Source organism: Malurus melanocephalus, unplaced genomic scaffold, assembly GCF_030028575.1.
Source record: "Malurus melanocephalus ecotype Western Australia unplaced genomic scaffold, MMel_1.1 scaffold_52, whole genome shotgun sequence".
NCBI lineage: Eukaryota > Metazoa > Chordata > Aves > Passeriformes > Maluridae > Malurus > Malurus melanocephalus.
The window spans coordinates 2,935,552-2,946,284 of record NW_026623284.1 but is presented as its reverse complement, the minus strand read 5'-3'; the positions used below and the strand labels follow the sequence as shown (position 1 = coordinate 2,946,284).

Sequence of the window (10,733 nt, the reverse complement as noted above, 5' to 3'; positions counted from 1 at the left end):
GAGCTGGCCTTGTCCTATCATATGTCRTTTGGTTCCTGAATACCTGAACAAATCACCTCCAGGACTCTGATTTTGTTAGACTGCAGTGGAGAGGCCTTTTCTCAACATGTTGCTACCAGAAGAAAGGATGGGTTTGGGCAACAGCTGGACTTTGAAGAGTCCCCATGGGATAACAAGGAGTGTGTGGGGACCATCTGAGGAGTGTGAACAAAATAAATACAGAAAAGCAATAGCATCCTGAGAAGACATGGAGACTGCTTTAAAAAGTGAARTAGTCTAGATTTTAGCAGAATTTTATAATTCCTCTAAGGTCTGTGACAGCATTTGGGCATATTTGATTTCAAACTAGCTTGTGCCTRGTCCTGTGGACTGAGAGCCCACTAGCTGATGGAGCAGGTCAGATGATCCTGGAGAATTCAGTTTCAGCTTCATTTCTTCCAAGACAAATCCCACCATGCTCCACACTGCACACAAGCATCAAAGGGGGACTCTCAAAACCTAAAACTCACCATAAAATTCAAACTTACATGGTACAGAGGGGAAATACAAGGTAACATCTCTGGTAGAAGTTGTTCATGGCAGTTAGAGAAAGGGTGTACATTTACACATATAMATATTTATAACGGTATATTTATACCTAAAAATGTAGGATAAAGTTGCTGTTTGGAGTTTGTTTTTTTTTTTCCCATTCTCTACATGCATGAGTCTCTCTTCAGCCTTTGGAACTTAAATATCTTATAATGTTGTTAAAGAAGATGATATATATGCAWATTGTTCTTAATGTGCATCATATTTATATGGAAATGTGTATGTACATATATATATRTGAATTAAACAGTCTTAGAATAGAAACTGTGGCATTTATTTTTTAAGTTTATCTGAGTAAATTATGATGGCATAAAAATGGAAATCTAAGCAAAAATATCCTATTGTCATATGGGAAAAAATTGTGCATTGCTCTGCAACAGTGGTTCAAGCCCCTCCTTCTGATCCTGCAKTTGGCTTCTGGGAAGATGGATCTCACCTTCCCTTCCAGATTTTATGTACTGTAGTTTGAAAAACAAAAGCCAGTTTCTAAGCTGAGATTATGTGCTTGGCAAGTTACTGAAAGACAGTAAAGATGAAAGTACAGAAAGTTTTTTCCACAGTCAGTTTTCATATGCTTCTATATATTGTTTTAAACAAAAACATCTGCTTTACTGTCACTCTTTTAAAGTCTGGGGAAAAAAAAATCCTTTTTAAAATGCTGGATTTTACTAACGTTCCAGTTAGCAAACAGATGTTAAAATCAATTGTAATAGCACATSATGTGAAAAGTTGGACGTCTAATATGGAAACATGTTAAAATGTGGATGCAGTGAATTTTAAAGGCAAGAACCTACAAACCTGCACAGAAAGAAAGTTGTTTGAGAGCACAAAGCTGACAAGGAGCGGCAGAGAGAGCTGGGGATGCTGAGCCTGGAGAAAAGGAGGCTCAGGAGGCTTTCTGGCTCTCCACAACAAGGAGGGGGCAGCGAGGTGGTGGTCAAGCTCTGTTTCCAGGGAACAAGGGGCAGGACAAGAGGAAATGATCTCGAGTAGCACCAAGGAAGGTTTAGGTTGGATATTAGGGASAATTTCTTTGCTGAAAGTATTATCAATCATTGAAGTAGGCTGCCCACAGCAGTGGTGCAGTCACCACCTCCTGGAAGCATTCAATAGGTGTGTGGATGTGGCACCTGGGAACATGGTTTAGTGGTGAACTCAACGGTGTAGGACTCAATGATCTTAAAGATCTTTTCCAACCTTAATGATTCTGTGATTCTATGAAAGCTATGAACCTTTTCTCTTGGAAAGCACAGGTACCTGGTACTATCCTTATCACACATCTGTGGTTTCTCTGCCTTAACCTTTGGAACAGGATATTGCAGATTTACCAAGCTTTCCCTTGTGCAAGCCTCCCTTTTTCACAGGAAAACTAAAACCACAGCAGTGCCTCTGGCTTTAATTTGTTGTTTTATTCCAAATGCAGATTTTGGTGAGCTGAGGACTTAAAGCTCATGACACCCTGTAGTCTCAAGCCAATATGCCACATGCCTAAAAACCCAAGTTGAATTGCAACCACCCCCTCGGTTGTCGTGGGGATTACACCCACAGCCTTTGGCTTATCTGCTGGTGGAACAACACCTGTTGGTGAATTGTAATTATTTTTACCATGGTTATTTTCCATGCAGAGTGAAACATTGCCCACCTCTGCTTCCTACACCTCCAAACATCCATGGAGCCCAATGACCCTGAGAGCGATGGTGAAGCCCAGGGGCCACAGTCTGGTTCCTTTATGCTGAGCAAAAAGAGTGGAAGAGGGGGAGGAATAAGAAAGAAAGAATAACAAGGCAGCAGGACAAGGAGAAAATCTACACCGGGCTGGTTTCTATGGAAAATATCACCGGGTTCAGCGGAGCCTGTTGTTAGCAACCAGTGTACACAGCCCGGGCGCCGCAGGCAGAGCGGGGAGATGGATGGGACGGGACTGATGATGAATATTCCCATCTCCCAGCCCGACTCCAGCGGCGGGGATGATCCCAGCCCCGTCCCGTGTGTGGGCAATCAGGAGAGGATTTGTCCTCTTCCCTCAGCTCCAACCCACGACCTGCACAGCAGCGGAGGTGCGAGCCAGGACTTCCCCATATCCCCTCACAATTCCACCAAGTCCAAACCCCTTTCGCAGGTTTCAAACCAACATTTTATTTCTTGTTAATTCACAAGGCTCCTCGTCCTCAAAAGATCACAAGTACGTGGCGGGGCGGAGAAGGGGTACGAGCCCCTCAGAGACTCGGGGTGCCGCACTCAGCACCCAGAGCGCCGGCGGGGCTGTGAGGGGTGATGGCGCTCGGGAAAGGGAAGGGGGGCACCGCCATCGCCCCGCCAGGCCGTGCCCTGCCCGCCCGCACCGTCACTGGGCAACGGCGGCGGCGGGAGCCCGAGGAGCGGCCGGGCCGGCCATGGCTGAGGCGAGCACCAACCCCGACCCAGAGGAGCCCAGCTCCGGGCTGGACATGGCTGAGGAGAGTCCTGGCCCCGCCACGGAGGAGCCCAGCTCCGGGCTGGACATGGCTGAGGAGAGTCCTGGCCCCGCCACGGAGGAGCCCAGCGCCGAGCTGGACATGGTTGAGGAGAGTCCTGGCCCCGCCACGGAGGAGCCCAGCGCCGAGCTGGACATGGTTGAGGAGAGCCCCGGGCCGGAGGAGCTCAGCTCCGAGCTGGACATGGCTGAAGAAAGCCCCGGCCCTGAGGAGCCCAGCGCCGAGCTGGACATAGCTGAGGAGAGCCCCGAACCCGATCCGCAGGTAACGCAGCGGGGCTGGGCAGCACGGGCACAAATGGCATCCCTTCATAYAGCATCACAGTCCTACACACAGACCCAGCAAACAGACTCACACACACACACAGACCTGCACTTACCCTTGGGACACACGGACACACACATTGACAGACGCCCCTGCACACACAGACCCCCCACAATCAGCCTCACACACACAGACCCCACTGCAAACAGCCTCACAGACACACCTGCACACACAGACCACCCTGCAGTCAGCTTCACACACAGACCACCCTGCAGTCAGCTTCACACACAGACCACCCTGCAGTCAGCTTCACGCACAGACCATGAACAGCCTCGCAAACACCCACAGACCCACAGCCTCACACAGACTCCCCTGCAAACAGCCTCTCACATCTCTGCATACACTGACCCCCACAGAAACAGCCTCACACACCCGCACACACCCCTGCACACACCCTGGGGCACAAACACGTGCCCTGCACAAGGACTAATACACACACACACACACGCATAGCCCCTGTAAACATGCTCGTATCTCCCTCACACACACTCTCCCCACTCACACAGCCCCTCACAGCCCCATCCGTGCACAAACCATGACACACACACTGTGTGCACACAGAGAACTGTGTCCATCACCTACACGTGCAGCCAGTCACCATGGACACACTGTCCACAGCACACACAGACAGCCACACATCAGCTGTCATGTGCCCACACATCCTTTTTCCAGGTACCTTTTCCCATTTGCTAATTCCAGCCATTTGCATGCACTCAGTGACCTCTTCCTATCCTATCTCAGGCTTTAAGCACTATACATCCTCATTTTCTTTTCTCAGGACATCTCCCACGTTCTGGCTTATGCCTTTGGGCACCTATACACTGGAGATGTTTCTGAGATGGACATGGCAGCAAATTGGATTGAGTCCCAAGAAGAAGACAGTGTTTATCAAGAGAGTTATGCAGATGAGCTAGAGAAGGTACAAGTCCAAACCAAGCTGAGGTTTGGATCTCTTTGATTGCTACTTTGTAATTTTTGATATTCTGTAAAATAAAATAAAAAGGCMGGTGTTGATCTTACAATTGACATTTTAATGGAAATTTACTTGAGCAGTTTCCCATGGAACTTTCCTATAAGTTAGTATTCACATGATCCTTCATTGTAATCTCTAGTTGGCTTTTCAGGCACAGAGTACAACCAGTAAAAACAGTAGGTCTTTTGATGCCTGTTGTACTGGCTGAAAACTTCCCTGCTGATCAGTGTCTCAGACTTCTTTTTTTGCCATTACTCCAATAGCTATTGCCAGCATATAAAAGTAGAGGCTGATGCTGGATGATTTGAGCCACAGGTATTTTTTATTGTTTTGTGTCATCATGGAATGACAGTGTTTTAGCAGGCCAGTTTATGCTTGTGAAGTGGTGRTGTTTTACCAATCTATATCTCTCAAAGACAAATAGAAAATACCTACCTGTAACATCTCAAATTTCTCTCTATTCACCCATGCCTGTGGCAGCTTCTTGCTGAGTATAAGAGCCGACTGACAGAAGCTGACAAAGCAGAARAGGAGATCATTCAGGCCCAGGCCCAAGCAAAAGCTGAAGATGAAAGGGTTCTAAAGCAGATGAAGGCTAAAGCAGGGAAACATTTTGACAAAATGTTGCTGCCACCAGGTGAGGGTTCTGGAACATTGCTCCCCAGCACATGCTTATGATACCTGGAGATCAACTTGGGGTTGACTTTACATCAGCAGAGCAACTTTGAAAGATTTTGTGCAGAGATTCAAGTAGAGTAACATCTGTTTAACACTGAGAAACTAAACAACCAGGCCATGTTCAAGGTATTAAATTTGCAATTGAGGGGTTACCACCTAAATATTACAACTATACATATCTTGGTATACAGGAACAACAACCAGAGATTAAATGTTTTTCCAATGTGTGCTTAACTGGGTTTGAATTGAATTTAGAATTGTAGAGATGCATGTCTAAGTCTTGGGATTAAAATATCAGATTATATCTCTATTAAAAATATTACCTGACAGGGATGAGTTGTAAAAACATTACTTTGGATTGATCAAAATAATGTATTCTAAGGGCCTAATATTTTTCTTTTTTTTTATTGTCTTTTGTCTGTTGGCCTTACTGTTGCAGTGGCATCCTCTTTTCAGTGGATTGTGGATAATGAACTTCTCAGAAGAAATAATTTAATTTGTCCTGAAGATTACATCACTGAGAAACCACCTCTTGCTAAAGCACCAAAAGGTAACTTCCAAAGCAGAAAGTAATTTAGACTATTTAGAACACTCTATAATTGAAGTATTGGAGGATGTAGCAGATCTGASTGTATTTTTATACTTTTCTGCCAAAGCAGAAGGGACTCTAGTATTTTAAGCATAAAATTCCACTGAGGGCACATTGTGAAAGTATAATTGGTAAATTCAAATTTTTGGAGTTTAAATGTGCTGAAAGGTGAAATGTAATGGTTGTTGCACATTTATTTATGGTTCTCTCCATCACACACAAAAAAACTATTTGTGAGTTCCATAACCAATTTAATTASCACAAAAGCTGAACTGCATCTTGTTCACAGAGAAAGGAAGCAGTTACATTAAAGTGAAAACTATTTTCAGTGAAATAAAATCGTGTTCTTTATTTAGGGTATAACGTTTTCCAGTTCTGGAAATATATCAGTTCAATTTGCACATGAAGATCAGTAAGAAAAATATTTTSGATAATGTCAAGAATTCTTCTTTTATTTATGTGTGAGCCAAGATGAAAGGTTTTAGGGTAATTGAAATGAGTTTTTTCAGTCAAGCCAAAACTAATATATCAGAGCAATCAACTTTGTCACAAATTTCAAGGTTTGGTGTTTGTTTTTTTCCATTGTGATTCCAAACAAACTGAAAAATCTCACATCTTAAAGTTGGTCACARTTTTGCTGTCTAGCAATAGAAATATGGGACTAGATAGGATACATCCTGTTTTTGTCAATTTTCTGACTGTMATAAGTCCATCACATACATATTTTTGTAAATTTCACAGAACATTCCAAGTCCCACTCCTTTGTAAGGTTAACGTAATTTTTGGGTATATATCTTTGTATATAGCCTGTTTAATTAGTGCTTCTAAAAGTTTTCTTATCAAAGCACTGAGCTTCATTTGTACTAAAAAGAAGTTATAAATGGAAATTAAATTCTGGAGGATTTTTGCCATCAGCAAGACTTAAAGTCATATACCTATGCTTAGACTAAAATGCTTATTATTCATGTTTTCCTTTCACAAAATTATATTTTTTCTTTGAATTGCAGGAAAGTCAGAACCTGGATACCTGAAAGGGACACGTAAACAGCGTCCTTTTTCGCTGGACCAGAGTACCTCCYCAACTGGCAGTGTGACACGTGTGTCTTCAACTCTGCCCTCAACTTCACACTCYAGCCACCAGACTAAAACCATGAGTAAGGTACATTTTACAACTTTGTTTTAATCCGTCAGATCTGCAAGGCCTGTTGCTATTTCTGTAACAAAAGGTGAGTATCAACACATTGTTGATTTGGCTCTAGCACTGAATTTATTTGTTAAAAAAAGGGAAATACTGTTTTGCACATGAATTTTCACTGCTGTGTAGCTTTAATCAGATGTGTGCAGCTCACTTTTTCATCATCCTCAAAATCACTGTGTTTAATGTTGCACCTTGTACTCTTGTTTTTCAAAGAAAACTAAAGACTCCCAGAAACGAGCAGGGAAAGAAAGTGAGTCCTGGAAAGCAGAGGAAGTAAGCGAGTGCTTTGTCAGGCTTAAGAAAGCACAGAATTACTTGAAAAACCCACGCTTTTTCCCACCAAATACTCTCCATGGAGGCAAATCTCTTGTAATTTCTCAAGAAAAAGTGGAACAAATCATGGCCAGAGGAAAAGCAGAAGATACCAAAGGGTATGCAGTATGTACAGTTTCTGGATTCTGAGCTGGAGCACACAGAGATCCACTATAGAATTGCTGTGGATATATCCGTAGATATTTTGAGCTAAATTTCTAATTTCTAATAGTCTCTTAATAACAAATATGTCTGTATGACATTTTGTTTTTGCCAAAGGAGACATTTTGCAATTTTTCATTTTATCAGTATTTAGAGAACAAGGCAGTAGGATAATGTCTCCTTTTTTTTAATCTTCCAGTGATACTTCATCTGTTCCCGTGTTTCTTGCCAATCCACCTTCTGTCCTGTTTTCTTATGATAAAGCTGGGCGGGTTTATGAGGTGAGAAGGTTCTTTGTAGAGTTAATTATGCCTCTCTGAAGAATTACRTCCTATCATGATCTACATATTTCACCCAATCTTTAGGCTTTCTGAATTTCAAAAAAAGTCTGAATTTCTTCTGTATATTGAATTTATGACCCTTTAACTTCTTGAAGATACTCATTCACACCTGCCACTGACAAACCAGTGAAGTCTAAATGGGCCCTTCTCAGTCTCTGCTTTGTTTTGGTAGTCTCTGATTCAGCCTTTATTAAATAAATTGGGATTTTAGAGTTTGTTGTGATGAAGTASTTACTACTAGCAGTATTAGAAGTACTAGGGAATTTCAAATATTTTAATGAGTGATGATAACTACAATGGAGCCTTTTATTCTCTTTGTAAATGAAGAGGACTGTAGAGCTTCGGAACATCACTTCAACAGGTCAACATGTGAGACTCATCCCCCCTTCTACTTCAGTATTTTTCATTTGGCCAGGTGAGARTTCTTCTGCCTTTAAAATGTTAACACGTAAAAAAAAATCTAATTTACTTGCTCTAAAAATGATTCTTCAGAGATGTTCTGTTTTTGTTCTTATATCCATAGTGCTCAGTTCTGTATAAACTGAAAGCTGACTTAGGACCATTCACATGCAACTCATCAGCAAACTGAAATGGTCTAATGAGGAGTCCAAGAAGACTAAATTGCAGTGTTTGATGTTAGACTGAAATGTATCCGTGGGATACCTAGATCAATAYGTAGATCCAAAATTCAGCTAGGAACAGATGTAGTTTCCACTGAAAAAATTAGGAGGAAAGGGCAAGAAATAATGCACTTCACTTGCAGTAAGGAAGGATAGGTTAGAGGAAAGTTAAGAAAATCTATCCTACAGTAGAAGAGCCAGGCACTGGGATAGATTGCCTAAGGGGATGTGATATCCCAGGAATTGGAGGAATATTTAGAAGTTAGATGCCTCCGTGTAAGCCCTTTTGTCCTGTGGTAAAGAAAAACTGGGTGATGTCTCTAGGTTTCTCCTGAGTGTTTTCTGTGTTTATGAGAAGCATATTTCAGACAGAGTAATACTTGAGCTCCCTGGAACATATGCACATTCACTGCCAGGCCTGTTGTGCTCATCCCTTTTTATCGGCTTGACTTAGGCAATAAATGGGGGGGAGTTAACAGGCACCTTTCCAGAGGAAGATGTGTCATAAATACTACTGCCAGTTTTGGGAGGTTTTAATTTTTTTTTTTTTAATTTTCTGTCTTTTTTTTTATTTCCCCCCCCAAAGGAAAATATCCAGGAGAGGGAGGACTGATTGCTCCTGGGATGACGTGCCAGTATACAGTCCAGTTTATTCCTCAATATCTGGGAGAATATGAAGATCATATATTAGTGGAGACTCTAGTATCAGAACCTTTTCTCATCCCAATCCAAGCTAAAGTATCACTTCCAGTATTAACATGTTAGTAGTGTCCAAATATTAAATTTCTCTAAAGTTAAGTAGACTTGTTTTTTTTTTTTTTTATTTGACTGTCATCAACCGTGTCACAAAACAAATGTGGAAAATATTGGCAGTGCAGTTTCTACATTTTGATACCTATCTCATTTTCACTCATCATAGATTTATTAGTTATTAAAATGTAATMCTGTTGAATTTTTCCTCAATTATTTGTTCTTACCACATTAAGCTCTTATTTTTTTTCACTGTGTTGGGGGAGTGAGTAGAAGCCACACTTCTATGTTCGTGGTTTGTTGATTACTGAACTCCCAACTGTAACTACTAATCCTAAATATTATTGAATAACAATTGAATTATAACTATTTGATGCTTTTAATTAATATTAATGGAATGAGACATTAATTATATATGGACATGGCATACCTAAATCTCTCAGATATTTAATCTCAACTATAACAAACAGGATTACTTCCTCCACAAAAATTTGCCTTGATTTTTAGTAAATTCACCTTTACTGTTTTACTGGGCTTTTTTAAAAAATCCTTTATAKGATACAATAAACTTTAAAGGAGGAAGCATCATCAAAATGTAAGATGAATGAAGAAATATATATCTCATGCTGTCCAATTTCCAAATGGAAAGAATTTGAGGTGGTTTAGGATTGCAAAATCTGGCATGTTCACATGCAGTAATATCTGTAAAGAGTTATTTAATCAGCAGCCTTTGCTGTCTCTGGAGTCTGATTTTCTGTGTTACTCATTGCAGTGCCTGACAKTATAGACTGTGGTTTCTGCCTTGTTGGAGGAATAAAAACAACAGCAATTCCATGYAGAAATGAGGGAGTTAGGACTGCAAAGTTCTGTATAATGCCAGGGAAAGCCTGTCCAGCTCCTAATTCTGGGGTGAGTGATTAGAAGGGAAATACTGGACACAGCATGGTGCAGGTGCTCTGGTGTGAAGGCCTTTTGAGCCAGTCATGGTGTATTAGCACAGAAGTCATAAGGCCTTGCTGGAGACATCTGCCTTGTTCCATTCCTTCAGGAAACCACATTTATCCTCAAGGCCAATCTCCATGGATGGCTGTACTTTCTTGTGCTTTGGCTGGCCTTTGGAAGAAGTTGCCTTGCTCAGGGGCAAGGTAAACTAATGCAAAGATCATGGAAAGTAAAATTGGCTTGCACTTTAACCTGACCCTTCAAACAAATGCAAATGCAATCAGTGCTAGTGTTACCTGAAGTAATTTCCTTCCCTCCTCCCCAAAATCATCTCTTATTGATCTTGCTGCACCTGTAGACACAGCAATCCACTCCAGCCCAGCTTTGTCTTCAGCTTCCCATCTCAAGCCAGGGCCTAAGTSTGATGGACAGAGGAGATAAAATGGGACAGGTGGACTGGCATTTTTGGTGCTGGAGAAAAAGCAGATGGCCCAGGTTGTCCCTCCTGAAATTCTACAGTGATTTTTAGTGATTCTAAAATCACTCAAAGTGATTTTAAGCAAGGAGAAACAGACAGAGCCCATCTCTCAGGCAGAGCTGCTCTGCTGTGAACATGACTGTTAGGGCTTCTGCCAYTGTCATTTGACTTTAGAGACTGCATTTTCCCTCCTGCTTTCACCAAGGYCATTATAAACCAGGGAGAGTTTTCTTTCTAATTAAGCCATACATAAGAGCCACATTCTTTTGAGATGTGTGACAAAAAAGTATGGTAAGAAGTAAAA

The 10,733-nt window shown here is 41.7% G+C and overlaps 1 protein-coding gene across 1 annotated transcript in view; it reads left to right on the top strand.

Moving 5' to 3' along the window:
• Positions 1-2,981: 2,981 nt before the first annotated feature.
• The window catches only part of DLEC1 (DLEC1 cilia and flagella associated protein), a 33,217-nt gene continuing 25,465 nt past the window's right edge, over positions 2,982-10,733 (top strand). The window contains 11 exon segments of the mRNA XM_057365426.1: positions 2,982-3,217; positions 3,260-3,326; positions 4,165-4,305; positions 4,840-4,996; positions 5,477-5,587; positions 6,634-6,785; positions 7,038-7,255; positions 7,498-7,579; positions 7,967-8,054; positions 8,846-9,019; positions 9,782-9,918. Of these exon segments, the coding sequence (XP_057221409.1) occupies positions 2,982-3,217; positions 3,260-3,326; positions 4,165-4,305; positions 4,840-4,996; positions 5,477-5,587; positions 6,634-6,785; positions 7,038-7,255; positions 7,498-7,579; positions 7,967-8,054; positions 8,846-9,019; positions 9,782-9,918 (1,563 nt within the window).